Source organism: Chiloscyllium punctatum, chromosome 8, assembly GCF_047496795.1.
Source record: "Chiloscyllium punctatum isolate Juve2018m chromosome 8, sChiPun1.3, whole genome shotgun sequence".
Lineage (NCBI taxonomy): Eukaryota > Metazoa > Chordata > Chondrichthyes > Orectolobiformes > Hemiscylliidae > Chiloscyllium > Chiloscyllium punctatum.
In genome coordinates this window covers 99,406,967-99,422,021 of record NC_092746.1, presented here as the reverse complement: position 1 = coordinate 99,422,021, position 15,055 = coordinate 99,406,967, and the positions used below count along the sequence as shown (strand labels likewise).

Here is a 15,055-nt window from a genome sequence, read left to right as displayed (position 1 = left end):
GACAGTGTCGAGGTAGGTGGAGATGAGTTCAGTGGGGCAGGAGCATGCTGAGACAATGGGTCAGCCAGTGTGGTCAGGCTTGTGGATCTTGGGAAGGAGGTAGAACCGGGCAGTGCAAGGTTCCCGGACTATGAGGTTGGAAGCTGTGGGTGGGAGATCCCCTGAGGTGATGAGGTTCTGTATGGTCTGGGAGATGATGGTTTGGTGATGGGGGGTGGGGTCATGGTCGAGGGGGCAGTAGGAAGAGGTGTCCTCGAGTTGACGTTTGGCTTCAGCGGTGTAGAGGTAAGTGTGCCAGACTACCACTGCGCCCCCTTTATCCGTTGGCTTGATGGTGAGGTTGGGATTGGAGCAGAGGGATTGGAGGGCTGCGCGTTGTGAGGGTGAGAGGTTGGAGTGGGGGAGGGAGGTAGACAGGTTGAGGCAGTTAATGTCCCTGCGGCAGTTGGAAATGAAGAGGTCGAGGGCAGGTAATAGACCAGCGCGGGGTGTCCAGGTGGATGCAGTGTGTTGGAGGTGGGTGAAGGGGTCCTCAGAAGGTGGGTGGCAGTCCTGATTATGAAAGTAAGCTCGGAGGCGGAGGCGACGGAAGAATTGTTCGACGTCACAGCGTGTATTAAATTCATTGATGCGTGGACGGAGGGGGATGAAGGTGAGTCCTTTGCTGAGGACTGATCGTTCGTCATCAGTGAGGGGGAGGTCTGGGGCGGATGGTGAAAACTCGGCAGGGCTGGGAGCTGGGATTTGGTGAGGGTGTAGAGCTGGGAGTGGGGACGGAACCTGTAACTGGGGTGCGTGTGATGGTGGGGGGAATGGGGGTGGAGTCATGAGCAGGGATAGTGTTCCCCTCGGGGTTCTGGGGTGTGGGGATAATGACAGTGGGGTCTGTGGGGGGCATGTCAGCAGAATGCAGGTGAGTGACGCTGGTGGGGGTGGAAGTGGTGGTGACCACGGCAGTAAGGGTGGCAGAAGTTAATGAGCATGTGGCATAAGCGATGATGTGAAGGGCGGAAGTGATGTCACGCATGCCTCCTTCACCGCCGCTCCCTCACCACCAGACACCCGGAGGAAGAACGCCTCATCTTCCGCCTTGGAACACTTCAACCCCAGGGCATCAATGTGGACTTCAACAGTTTCCTCATTTCCCCTTCCCCCACCTCACCCTAGTTCTAAACTTCCAGCTCAGTAACTGTCCCCATGACTTGCCCGGACTTGTCCTACCTGCCTATCTCCTTTTCCACCTATCCGCTCCACCCTCTCCTCCCTGACCTATCACTTTCATCCCCTCCCCCACTCACCCATTGTACTCTATGCTACTTTCTCCCCACCCCCACTCTCCTCTAGCTTATCTCTCCACGCTTCAGGCTCACTGCCTTTATTCCTGATGAAGGGCTTTTGCCCGAAACTTCGATTTTGAAGCTCCTTTGATGCTGCCTGAACTGCTGTGCTCTTCCAGCACCACTAATCCAGAACATAGTCAAGAGCCCAGTGAACCAAACTGAAGACAAATCACAATAGAAGGAAAGGAAGAAGGGTCCAAAGTTGTTTAAAATTGATGAATACATTGGGAGCAATGATAAGGGACTGGACGTTGTCAGTAGAATTAGAACAGTCCTTATAGGAAATGTAATTAAAGTAACTGTTGAAATCAATTGGCACTGACAACGAACGTGCTGCTATCATTACAGTTTCGCACATTTCCAACAAACATCAGAAATTGCTGAAAAAGCTTAGCAGGTCGAGCACCATCTATGAAGAGAGATCAGAGTTAACATTTCGGGTCCGAAACATTAACTCACTGGACCCGAAACATTAACTCTGATTTCTCTACACAGATAGTACCAAACTTGCTGAGCTTTTCCAGCAATTTCAGTTTTTGTTTCTGACTTACAGCATCTGCAGTTTTTTTGGTTCTTATCATCACACAATCTCTTTTGACACAAGTTCCCCTATCTTGCATCGAATTACTGACTTTTCCTTTTGTTCTTTCTCCGCCTTTGTCTCTGTTTGAAAATTACAAATTCAGAACTGGACAAAATTAAGGTGTCACTGACTTCAAATATCAGCTGTTTCTCTCCACAAATGCTACCAGACCTGCTGAGTATTTGAAGTACTTTGCTTTTATTTCAAATTCCAAAACTTGCAATATTGTGGCTTCATAATAGAGTATATGAACTGTATTCAAACGGTCGCCAGGGTTTCAGGAGGTTTAATGGGCACACTGGGATCAATTCAGCTTTTACCCTTATATCTCCTACTCTAAAAGTTTAAATTTGGATCAGTAAAAATTCAAAGGTTCTAAAATACAGGTTTTGACAATCGCCAATTACAATGGCTCATGCAGACCAGCTGTCCCAATCTCTTTGGAAACACAATACGTTTTACAAAGTGTCCCAATGTCAAATTAAATGTCAGGTTCTATTTAATTAATATTTTTTAGGGGCATGGTGTTTGCTCTACATTTATTACAAAGGACCAAGATACAATTAACACTTGCATCATAATTGAGAAAAATTCAGCATGATTTCTTTCTTCAAACTCATAGTTAAAATAACACCTTCCTGCTATTTCTTACATCCCTACCTTTTGTCAAGCATTGGATGCATGGAATTCATATTTACTATGTTTCAGTACAATTGAGGTATCAAGCATTTTCAATTCTGCCTCATTCACAAAAGCATTGAGCAGATTCATAACGTGGAAGCCTGTTGTTTACTGACTTCGCCTCCTGCATAACATCGGCAAGGAGACATTAACATTTCGGCTGAATCCATCCTGAGTCTGTCTTCAGTGTTATTTCAGGAGAATGAGGGGATTACATCCTTGGCCAGTTCGCTCGTTACTTTAACGTATTATCTCTGGACCCAAGTAGGATCTCGTGCAATAGATTCATTCTCAGGTCCTAAAATTGCAGCTCCCCATGTGCTGTGTCCAGTTGTCAAATACCTGGTATAGTGAAAAAAGTTAAAATAGAAGCAATTTTCAGTATCGTTCCGATCAATTAGTTACGACAAAACACTCTCTTTGATTAAACATCACTGTTACCACAATTCTGTACACAGGCCCCCTCATTTTCAAGGTTACTTAACTTATAGATAAGAGAAGAAATATAGATTCAACCCTGATTTACCCCTGTAATAATTCATTTCGAACAAGTGTAACTGCCCTCCCTTAGTGGCAGTCGGCATCAAGTATTGAGACATGAATTAAGGACTTCCAGAGTGGCACATTGCCACAAAGCCACTTTCTTCTGCATCACAAGCTGAAGACATGCCCTTGAAGCCAGACTTCAGCTCAACTGAAAATCAGGCATTTAGTTATTTTCAATGCTTCCAATCAGTTAGGACACTTACAAAGAAATTAAATGCTTTTAACATTTGTGCAACTGTTACCAAAGCTTGCCAGGATGCACCTACTGGACATTAAAATCACCTGGCTTGTCTCTCTAGCTCGGTCACCCCTTAAAACCTCCTAGCCAACAATCATTCCGCACATGTTTACTCCATTCCACCTCCAAGTCCCTCCAGCTACTTAAATCCTCAGTTCAGTGTCATCTGAATCTCTCCTGTTTTCCATCTTATTACAGATCCTTTTAGTTTTTTATTTCCTCCCCAAATTCCTCATCTTCTATAACCTTTGTATCTCTGATTATTTGAAACATTGGCTTTGTTTTCCTCTCCACAGACAGACCTGACCTCATTATTTGCAATTATTTTCTTTTTTTTATTTCAGGTTTCCAACATCAACATTTAAATCCTTATGAAAAAGGAAAATAAACATTCAGACTAGCTGAAAAGGAATCACCAAAATAAATCTGTACAAGTTTTGCTTGAATTGCACTTTGAAACAAAGTTTCCAGGGTGCACAAACTTCTGGTCCAGGGAAGGAACAACACTAACATAGTTTTATAACTTTTTACAATTTTGGGATACTTCTACTTTAAAAGCTACTCACTTGTTGGCTGCTCCCACCAAACTATCATGATCAACAGCAAAAAGCTGCTCTCTATGTTTCTGCTTCATTTCATCAGAAATGCCAAGTAGAAAACGGTCTAACCCTGTTGGTGAAAACAGAATTATTGTCAGAAGTGAACAGATTCAATTACAAATGCCCTTTATACAGGGCTATGTTTTTGCTTCTCATTATTGCTTCCTATGTTATTGTTAGTCCTAAACTTAGTTTTTCCTGTGAAAAGAAAATTGGAATTGTACTCATATTTAATTCTATAAGGCACATATTATGAAAGCTCTCTCAGAGCTGGTTAGACTGCTGAGCTATAACAAACACACAATCTTTTAAATAGTTTCTCTACCAAGAATAATACTGTCATCAAATATTCTTTTGGAAGCACATGCAGATGAACATTAAGTATTGAAATCAGTTTATTAACTTTCACTAGTAGATTCCTGACCATCAACAGCTTTGAAAAACTCTCCAAAATTAAAACGGTTTAAGGAAACCACCATTCCCTCGACACTGCCATCACTGTCCCCTCTAGAATCCCTACAGGATGGAAACAGGCCTTTCGGCCCAACAAGTCCACACTGACCCTCTGAAGTGTAACCCGGCCCATTGACCAACCTATTCTCCTATATTTACCCCGACTAATGCACCTAGCCTTACACATCCCTGAACACTACGGGCAATTTAGCATTGCCAATTCAGCTAACCTGCCCATCTTTGGATTGTGGGAGGAAACTGGAGCGCCAGGAGGAAACCCACACAGACAAGGGGAGAATGTAGAAACTCCACGCCGACAGTCCCTTGAGGTTGGAAGCCGGGTCCCAAATGCTGTGAGGCAACAGTGCTAACCACTGAGCCACCATGCTGTCCTCTCTCCATCAACTTAAGTATTTGCAACTTATAAAATTAAAGGTAATGCTTCAGCTTTACCTCTGTTTGATGGGGCTACAGGAGCATCCACTGTTGAAAATACAGACAGCTTAGCTTCATCAATATCTTCTTGGGTAAATTTTCCTGCTTTCGCCCAATCAACACTTCTTCGAAATACAGACATTGTGTCGATAGAATTTGGATCTCTAGAAGATTTAATTGAGGAGAAACAATCCCACATCACGTATTTTGTTAACATTGCTTATTTTGCATTATACTTTATATTCATTAAACAAGCAACATTTCCTCAATTAAAAGCTGAACACATTGTATGCTGACAATTTTTATTTCCATGTATTTCTCTACATTTCTGCAGGAATAAAAGAATGACTAGGATAGGAATAGGTCCAGTCAAGGATAGTAGTGGGAAGTTGCGTGTGGAGGCTGAAGAGATTGGGGAGATACTGAATGAATACTTTTTGTCAGTATTCACTCAGGAACAGGACATTGTTGCCAATGTGAATACTGAGTCACAAGTAATTAGAATGGATGGCTTTGAGGTATGTAGGGAAGAGGTGTTGGAAATTCTGGAAAGGGTGAAAATAGATAAGTTCCCTGGGCCTGATGGCATTTATCCTAGAATTCTCTGGGAAGCAAGGGAGGAGATTGCAGAGCCATTGGCCTTGATTTTTATGTCTTCGTTGTTGACAGGAATAGTGCCAGAAGACTGGAGGATAGCAAATGTGGTTCCCTTGTTCAAGAAGGGGAGTAGGGATAACCCTAGTAACTATAGGCCAGTGAGTCTCACTTCTGTTGTGGGCAAAGTCTTAGAGAGAATTGTAAGGGATAGGAATAATGTGATCAAGGATAGTCAGCATGGTTTTGTGAAGGGCAGGTCGTGCCTCACAATCCTTATTGAATTCTTTGAGAAGGTGACTAAGGAGGTGGATGAGGGGAAAGCGGTAGATGTGGTGTATATGGATTTTAGTAACGCGTTTGATAAGGTTCCCCATGGTAGGCTACTGCAAAAAATACGGAGGTATGGCATTGAGGGGGAGTTGGAAGTTTGGATTAGGAATTGGCTGGCTAGAAGAAGACAGAGGGTAGTAGTTGATGGTAAAGGTTCATCTTGAAGTGCAGTTACTAGCGGTGTTCCGCAAGGATCTGTTTTGGGACCACTGCTGTTTGTCATTTTTATAAATGACCTGGAGGAGGGGCTAGAAGCAAGTTTGTGGATGATACGAAAGTCAGTGGAGTTGTTGACAGGGAGGAAGGATGTGTCAGGTTACAGCGGGATATAGATAAGCTGCAGAGCTGGGCAGAAAGGTGGCAAATGGAGTTCAATGTAGCTAAGTGTGAGGTGATTCACTTTGGTAAGAGTAACAAAAAGATGGGGTACTGGGCTAATAGTCGGATACTTGGTAGTGTGGATGAGCAGAGAGATCTTGGTGTCCATGTACACAGATCTCTGAAAGTTGCCACCCAGGTAAATAGTGCGGTGAAGGAGGCATATGGCGTACTGGCTTTTATTGGTAGAGGAATTGAGCTCCGGAGTCCTGAAGTCATGTTGCAGTTGTATAAGACTCTGGTGCGGCCGCATCTGGAGTATTGTGTGCAGTTTTGGTCGCCATACTATAGGAAGGATGTGGAGGCACTGGAACGGGTGCAGAGGAGGTTTACCAGGATGTTGCCTGTTATGGTAGGAAGACCGTATGAGGAAAGGCTGAGGCACTTGGGGCTGTTTTCATTGGAGAAAAGAAGGTTTAGGGGTGACTTGATAGAGGTGTACAAGATGATTAGGGGTTTAGATAGGGTTGACCATGAGAACCTTTTTCTGCGTATGGAGTCAGCTATTACGAGGTGGCATAGCTTTAAATTAAGGGGTGGTAGGTATAGGACAGATGTTAGGGGTAGATTCTTTACTCAGCGAGTTGTGAGTTCATGGAATGCCCTGCCAGTAGCAGTGGTGGACTCTCCCACTTTATGGGCATTTAAACGGGCATTGGATAGGCATATGGAGGATAGTGGGCTAGTGTAGGTTAGGTGGGCTTGGATCGGCGCAACATTGAGGGCCAAAGGGGCTCTACTGCGCTGTATTCTTCTATGTTCTATATTTCAATTCTCTTCTAAATTGTAGAAAGCTAGTATACGAGGGCAATTACCCAACACACACTTGACAGTGAGTCTTGACTAAAGACAGTTTGATAAATAAATCTACAAGCAGCAGGGAGCATCTCCATCAGTAGTACATCTATTAGAGTTGGCACTGTAATCAAGTTGGTGCATTTTGACAGAGGTAAATGTAAATATTTCACTGTGAGCATATTTTGAAGAAATAATGCCCTTGATTGACCACCTCTGCCTAATTGTCCATATGTGACTTTGGTTTATTATCAGGCAAAATAATAATAATGTATAATGCACCTGAGAAACATAGCATGGTGGCTCAGTGGTTAGCACTGCTGCCTCACAGCACCAGGGACCAAGGTTCAATTCCGCCTCGGGTGAATGTCTGTGTGGAGTTTGCACGTTCTTCCTGTGTCTGCGTGGGTTTCCTCCAGGTGCTCTGGTTTCCTCCCACAGTCCAAAGATGTGCAGGTCAGGTGAATTGGCCATGCCAAATTGCCCAGAGTGTTAAGTGCATTAGTCAGAGGGAAGTGGGTATGGGTGGGTTACTTTTCGGAGGGTCGGTGTGGACTGGTTCGGTCGAAGGGCCTGTTTCCACACTGTAGGGAATCCAGTGTAATGGGGTGGCACGGTGGCGCAGTGGTTAGCACTGCAGCCTCACAGCGCCAGACATCCGGGTTCAATTCCCGCCTCAGGCGACTGTGTGTGTGGAGTTTGCACATTCTCCCCGTGTCTACGTGGGTTTGCTCTGGTTTCCTCCCACAATCCAAAAATGTGCAGGTTAGGTGAATTGGCCATGGTAAATTGCCCAATGTGTTAGGTGAAGGGGTAAATGTAGGGGAATGGGTCTGGGTGGGTTGCGCTTTGGCAGGTCTGTGTGGACTTGTTGGGCCGAAGGGCCTGTTTCCACGCTAATCTAATCTAATAGTTTTAGGGGGATATTTTAAATTTTTGAGGAGTTAAGCCGAAGAAAATTCGGACAGGGTGGAACCCACTAATTTAATACTTATATCAATTTATGAGGACAAGATTAATAAGTGCAACGAATTGACAAACAAAAAGCTAAACCTCCATTTAGGAATGGAAAGTTACTCCAGCAAAAAGTTATTGATGAAGTGATAATGTCAACTATCTATTCTTTGCTGTGGATTTCAGTAGCTATTTTACATTTTCAAATCTGGACAGGGAATAGATCAAAAGATTTTCCAATACCTGAGAGGAGCATAGTAACTCTTATTAGGTGTGAAAAATGGCCATACACTTTTAATTGTAGAAACAGGAGCTTTCAACACCTGGGAAAAACTCAGAAATGGAAAGTTTGATTGTTTCATTCTGCTTTGTAATAATAAATTTCTCTACCGTTCTAAATTATGAACTGTGATTGATATATGTACCTGTAGGAATAAAATGTAAACAAGCCATTGTGGCTTAGCATAGCACCTCCTCCATATGCACCACCCTTCTCCCGAATCTCCCGGTGAAGGAATTTAGACGTCAATAGTCGTGCAAGAACAAGAAGACTGTAAATAAAAAGTAGTTAATAGCACATTTATCTGAATGCAAATGCTAGCCTACTGCATGTGATAGAGAATGTATTACCCTAACAATCCTTCATATGAATAATGGTAATAATGGTGATACTCTGGTGACCTAGATTATTTCCACGTTTGAGTTTTTTTTCTCTTTCGTATTCCCAGCTTCTTAAATATTAGGTAGAATTGAATTACTAGAGAAGCCCTCCCAGAGAAGTGAGGATACAGCAGATGAGTACAGTATAGGAAACTAATTTCTGCATTAAGCATGGATTGCATATATGGCAAGATGACTGATTCAGTGGTTTATCTTTAACTAAACCTTTTCTGCTTCTGTTCTTAGGGAATAAATCACAATTAAATAATCATAGGAAGCAGCTTCATTTGGAAGCAGATATTAGAACTTGCCCATGTTGTAATTCATTACATCTCCTATAAATCAGGACATTTTTCTCTTATAGCTGATGACTCAGGTTTGGGTAGAGTTGCACTTAACAATGTGAACCTGCAATACCTAGTGCAATGTCCATTCTCTGTACCCATTAAAATCTGGTAAATTTCATTTAATTTGGTTAATTTTATTCCTAGTTAAAGCTAAGATTTTCATTTTATTAGATGGTGCATTTAGATAGTGAATTTATCTCCAAAATGGTCAGATGGTGACACTGTTAATTTTCCATTCTCCCCTAAATGTACTCATTCACTTAAAAAAAAATGAGGAGCTGATGCTCACACCACTCCCTTCCTTCAACCAACTAACTCATTTACTGAACCAACAGGAGTTGATGTTAATTTCACATGCTTCTTAGAGTGTATCCAAGACAGGTAAATGTATCTTCAGTGGATGTTTTCAAAGATTCCACACACAAACAAAGTCTATATTTGCTTCCTATCTTCTAAAAAGGTTCTGGTCCTGAATCTGATCCATATTCAGAATCAAATATGAAACTTCTACATGAAATTAAAGACAAATGTGTGGAATTTAAATTCAATATAACTCACCTGGGAAAATCTGGATTCATGTAGGGAACTGTGCGGACACATTCACTCACATAATTCACAGGGAAGGGAAGCTGAAAGTGTGTCTTCATTTGACAAGCTTTGAAGCTTGACTAAGAGAGAAGAACAGCAGTAGACTTCAATCAAATGCTCTCGAATGGTCACAAAAAGAAGAAAAACTGAGTTACCTGTATCTAGGGGAGACTTGAGCAGTCAGTTCACTCAACAATAACACAATTTGATACTTGTAGTCTATAGGAGATTTTGCTTTACACAACACCAAAAATAAAATATTACAGAATTTCATAAAGATAAAATTTCTCTCATTTTCTAAAATACTAAGGGTTCATAAAACACCTAATTGGGCACTGAAGCAACAATATGTATCAGCAGTCACCATATATGGAGGGCATTCAGGGCATTAGCAATGGCTTGGAATGAAGTTTGATCAATGAGACCGGCTCATGTATTTAATACTATTTTGTTTATTAGTACTTTTTCCCCCAGAAGGCCAAATGACATTTGGTAATTTGCTTGTTGTTCTTTTATTATATAAACTTACATTTTAAAAAAATATTTCTAATGTAGAAATGTGCTTAGTTGTTGGATTAGTTCAAACACCAATGTCTAAAATGTACTTTCTTGCCATCCACTGATTACTTTTAATAAAGATCAGCTTTATTAAAAATAATACATTTAATTAAGTCAACCCAGCCTCAACTGCTGTGTTCAACTCAAGGTAAAGATAACCTGTTTATCTAATAACAATTAGCAAAAACACAGGTTATTTGTTTCAACTAGTAGTCTGGTAACGGAACTTGACTGAAAAAGGAGGCATTGACAAATGCTTTTTGATTTGCATTGATAAGGACAGAATTTCAAGAATCGAACAATACCATGTATTGTTTCTTGCACTTAACACTTCAGAATCGCACGAATGCCTCATCTCAAAGGAAAGAACAATACATACTGAATGAAAAGTGTGTGCTGATTGGTTGGTACTCTCTTCTTATGCAGCACATTATCATTCCCTTCTGAGATTAGGCATTCTGCCCTATCAAGTACAAGATGAAAATCCTCATCATCAGACCTCTCTTTTCTTAGTGATAGATAATGGATATTAATGAATTCACTCCAAGTGCAGATCCAATAATGTCATCTATTGTATCCAGAGACTTTTGGTTTCTATCTTGGGAAGGTTCAATAGTCTCAGAGCTTCTGTTAGTTACTGTGACTATCAGAGCTATATTACTCTTACAAACACTATCTTTTTGGTAGCTTGTGAACCTCCAGATACTTCACTTCCAGCATCTTCAGGATTGAGTGGTTTCTGTAATGAAATAAAGTTTAAATGATACTTAAGTTTTCAAATTGAAACTTGAAATAAAGAAAAGCGTACATCACTTTGGAGATTATTTATGCTGGGCAAGCCCATGGTCAAAATATGTTCTTTGGCAAGAATGGAGCACTATATTGAAAACCATAACCTAAAATTTGAAATAGGCAATCACCAGTTGTTTTAGGTCTGTTTTTACACAAACAATAGCCCAGTTTTCAGTGAAAACACTATTGAGCAAAGGAAGTGCACTTCACTATTTGTGAAATTAAGCTGGTTAAATAGGGAACTAACATATTCTCTAAGTTAGACCATTCTTTGGCTTTAAATAGAGGACACATTGATTGCATCATTGGTGATTATACTGCCATTTATGGTAAAGGCTCATTTCTCAACAATAATGGCCTGATTTCAAATATTACACTCAATTCCCGAATTTCCTCAAAAATGACAATTATTAAGTTACAATTTCTTATCAGAAAGCTACTGTAGAACTTTTCTGGAATATAGGTGCCCAAGAACATGACTGGTGCTTTTCTGTGAGTAAAGGCAATATATTAGGTGACATGATTTTCTTGAACAATACCTCAGCCAGGTAGTCATTACAACCTTTTATGCTTAACTTCAATATATTAACATGATTAGAACTGCAAATTGTAGATGTGGGAATTATAAACTCTGTTAGGTCCCAGAATTAAACTTGGATTCTAATATAAGTTTTGTGTCATTTGTAAGCAAAGGTTTAGCTAAGTTATTCTAACAACAGAAGGTTAAAAGTGCAGGATTCTGACATTCACAGTGACTTGTAAATTCTAAAAACTTCATGTGAATGATGGACTGAAACTTCCCATGAGCATTAGAACTGGATCAGTTCTTTCAACAACACATTCCCGGCACAAGAGCTGGCCTTCTAATTGGCCAACTCCATGCTTGCTGCCCAATTAAGGGTGACAGGGAACAAGGAGACTGCAAAGAAATGGCTGGCTGGGAACTCTGCTGGAAAATGAGTGCACTGCAGAGTAGAAGGGAGACCGAGAGTGTGAGCTTTAAATCAGAAGCTTTCATTAAAGAGTTCAGAGGGCATCAGAAACAAAGGCCCAGAACTAGGGGGGTCCTCTTTGTGGAGGCATACGACAGTCTGCAGTTGGGTGCTCCTCCAATCTCCTGCTGAGAAGCTCTTTTGAAAGCTTTGCGGGTTTCCTGACCCATGCTGGGAATCTTGCACCACTCTTAGAAAATGGACCTCAATAGATGCCTTAATTCCCTCCCCACCTTCTGGTGATTTTAGGGTAACTTGCTAGAGATGCATATTATGTTGGGGAGCAGTCCAAAACTTTCCAGATCCTCCCACTTACAAACAGCCAAGGACCTCACTCACAATATTGTCATTGTTAGCCGCTATGGGAGCTTGGACATAAGAATTGCACATCAAATTAAGTAACTAAAGAGGTTTCCACAAATTTAAAATCCTACCACAGCAGAAGCTCTGGCTCCATTAAGATTAAGACAATCCATTTGGTGAACAATAACATTATCCTCTCAGGCAGTGTACAAAACACAATAAACTAAATTAAATGTTCTTGTTAGTGGGCTGAGCAAGAAGGTGGAATTTCACATCAGGCTATTGCCATTACAAAAACTGATGGGTAAGAGATGACAGCTAACCAGAGATTCTACTATCATCACAAATAACGTGGGCAGAACTGTATATGCACACTTTAAACAATGAAGCAAATGAGCAAGCTTTATTATCAAAATATAGAACTAAAAGGCACAAGTAAAAATTCAAGTCATAAGCAACTTTAAATGTCCCTTTGGCAGCAAATGGTAGGACATTATTTTAACACAGAACCCGAAACTGATGGGACTTTCAATGTTCATAGTACCTCAGTAATATTTGTACGGATAAGTTTCTTGTCTTTTTTTTTCTTTCCAAATCCAGGAATATTTCTGATGAACTTTTCAACTTCTGTTGACACTTCTGGAATGGCTTGTGAGGTAGCATTCACCGCACACCTATCATAAGACAGTTCAAATCAATGAAGTACATGAAGTTAATTTTCTCTCACTAACTTAAAAATAGGATCAATGTGAACTGTACAATGTTTGCACTGACTTGAAAAACCTGTGATGTTTTCATAAATAATATTTACTGTAATTTCAGAAACATGATGGACTCATTTACATGATAAAAGTATACTTTTGCATAAACTGAGAAAGAAATTATGAAAAACGTAACTGGTGATGCATTTATTTATATCTTACTAAAGGAGAAGCATGCATGTGAACAGCCTTTTTTCCCTCATTTTAAGTTGTAAGAAAACGTTTAAACTGCTTGTATCTTCATTGCAATATTTCCAATGTGAAGTAATTTTGTGGTCAAAACTGTGACCATAATGACTGACACAAATTGCAAAGACAAGAGAAACCATGTTCTCTGCATAGAACAATCCAGTCTGATGCATTCCACCTCCTCTATCCCTGTAACACTGCAAGCTTCATTTCCTCAACCAACTTTCTTTTGAAAATATCCATCTAACCAAATTAACTACTTGACACCAGCCTCGATCTTAATTAAATCTGTCATAGTCTTTTATAATGAGAGAAAGTGAGGACTGCAGATGCTGGAGATCAGAGTCGAAAAGTGTGGCGCTGTAAAAGCACAGCAAATCAGGCAGCATTCAAGGAGCAGCGGAGTCAATGTTTCGGGCATAAGCCCTTCAACAGTCCTGATGAAGGGCTTATGCCCAAAACATGCACTGTCCTGTTCCTTGGATGCTGCCTGACTTGCTGTGTTTTTCCAGCAACATACTTTTCAATTATACTCTTTTATACCTCCATTCAATGCCCATTTTTGCTGAAGGAGCATATTTTGAACAATCTCCTAATTGAAATCCCCCACCCCAAAACCATTCTGGTTAATCTCCTCTGTGCTTTCTCAAGGTTCTTCATATCCTTCCTAAAATGTAGTGACCTGTACATGGTGTAATGCACTGGCTGTAGCCGAACAGACTCACCATAATTTCCTTACCTTTATATTTCCTACGAATGATGAAGCAGAAAATCCCATTATTTTGTACTCAATACACCTGTCACCTTCAAATAGATTCCCATAGATCTGCTCATCTCTCCATACTCTTTACAACTGTGCCAATAAATCTGTGTTGACACTGACGCTCTTACTCAGACACCACTGGTTTGTTGCCAGGTAAGTAACTTGCCAACCATTTTTTTCAAAAATCAAGTGACAACATTACCGTATCTCTACTTTACACCACCCAATTAAAATCTTGTTACAACATCAATAACATTACATTAGTCCAGCAGTATAGCTCCTTTACAGATCTGCTGGTTTTTGATTAAATCAAACTCTGAGTGCATGTTAATTTTATCCTTGTACATTGCGTTACAGACCAGACCAATCGCCTCAAACGATTCAGAAGATAGTCTGGACCCTAACTTTTTCTTATGTTATAGGTAAACATAAGGCCGCTGTGTTCCAGATGCAATTTGATTGGTCAAACTACCGGATTTAAAGCAAAACACACTTATTAATTCACTATAGTTAAAATACAACAAAAGTGAGGAGGAGGAATTGGAATATTTAACCCTATTGGAAGATGTAACAGAAGATACTACAACTAGTAATTAACTATTCCAATACAGCAAAATCCTATAAACACACTTTTGCAAATTCAGAAAACAGATTATGTCACACTATTCCTCCAAACTAGGAAGAAAGAACATCAAAAGACAATTCTAACAAAAAGTGAGGGCGAGAGAGGTCACGTGAAAGAGACAGAGACAACGAGAGAGCGAAAGAGTGAGAATAAGTGAGCGAGAGAGGTCACGTGAAAGAGAGAGCGCACAAGAAAGAGAGAGAGTGTGAGAGATAGAGTGCAAGAGAGGGCACAGGAGAGACAGCACAAGCGTGCGAGAAAGACAGAAATAGCGAGAGAGGGGGAGAGAACACTCCAGCTTTCAGCAGTAGCCGAGAAAGGAAAAAAGCAGCTTTCATTTCCTCAGAACCCCAACAGCAACTGCTGAAAGCAAAACCGAAAATCCCTGGTTCTGTCAGTGAGCGTGACCACACCAACAGGCTATTTCCATTGTTCGAACTTTAAAAAAAACACCAAAGGCTTCACAAGTTGTTTATCTGCTCATAGGCTACTCCCACCTGTCCCTCAAACTCTCTTTAAACCAAACCAGGACAAAACACACCTCTTAA

The 15,055-nt window shown here is 40.8% G+C and overlaps 1 protein-coding gene across 9 annotated transcripts in view; it reads right to left on the bottom strand.

The window, feature by feature from the left end:
* Positions 1 to 2,102: 2,102 nt before the first annotated feature.
* Positions 2,103 to 15,055, bottom strand: part of pitrm1 (pitrilysin metallopeptidase 1) — a 65,086-nt gene continuing 52,133 nt past the window's right edge. For 8 of the 9 annotated variants that reach the window (XM_072576143.1, XM_072576144.1, XM_072576148.1 and 5 more), the window contains 7 exons: positions 12,714 to 12,843; positions 10,750 to 10,821; positions 9,495 to 9,604; positions 8,355 to 8,480; positions 4,894 to 5,039; positions 3,955 to 4,057; positions 2,103 to 2,946 (listed from right to left, as the gene is read on the bottom strand). In XM_072576143.1, the coding sequence (XP_072432244.1) occupies positions 2,853 to 2,946; positions 3,955 to 4,057; positions 4,894 to 5,039; positions 8,355 to 8,480; positions 9,495 to 9,604; positions 10,750 to 10,821; positions 12,714 to 12,843 (781 nt within the window). In that variant the 3' untranslated portion in view covers positions 2,103 to 2,852. The remainder of the gene's footprint in view (positions 2,947 to 3,954; positions 4,058 to 4,893; positions 5,040 to 8,354; positions 8,481 to 9,494; positions 9,605 to 10,749; positions 10,822 to 12,713; positions 12,844 to 15,055) is intronic. The other variant, XM_072576146.1, reaches the window with a different exon arrangement.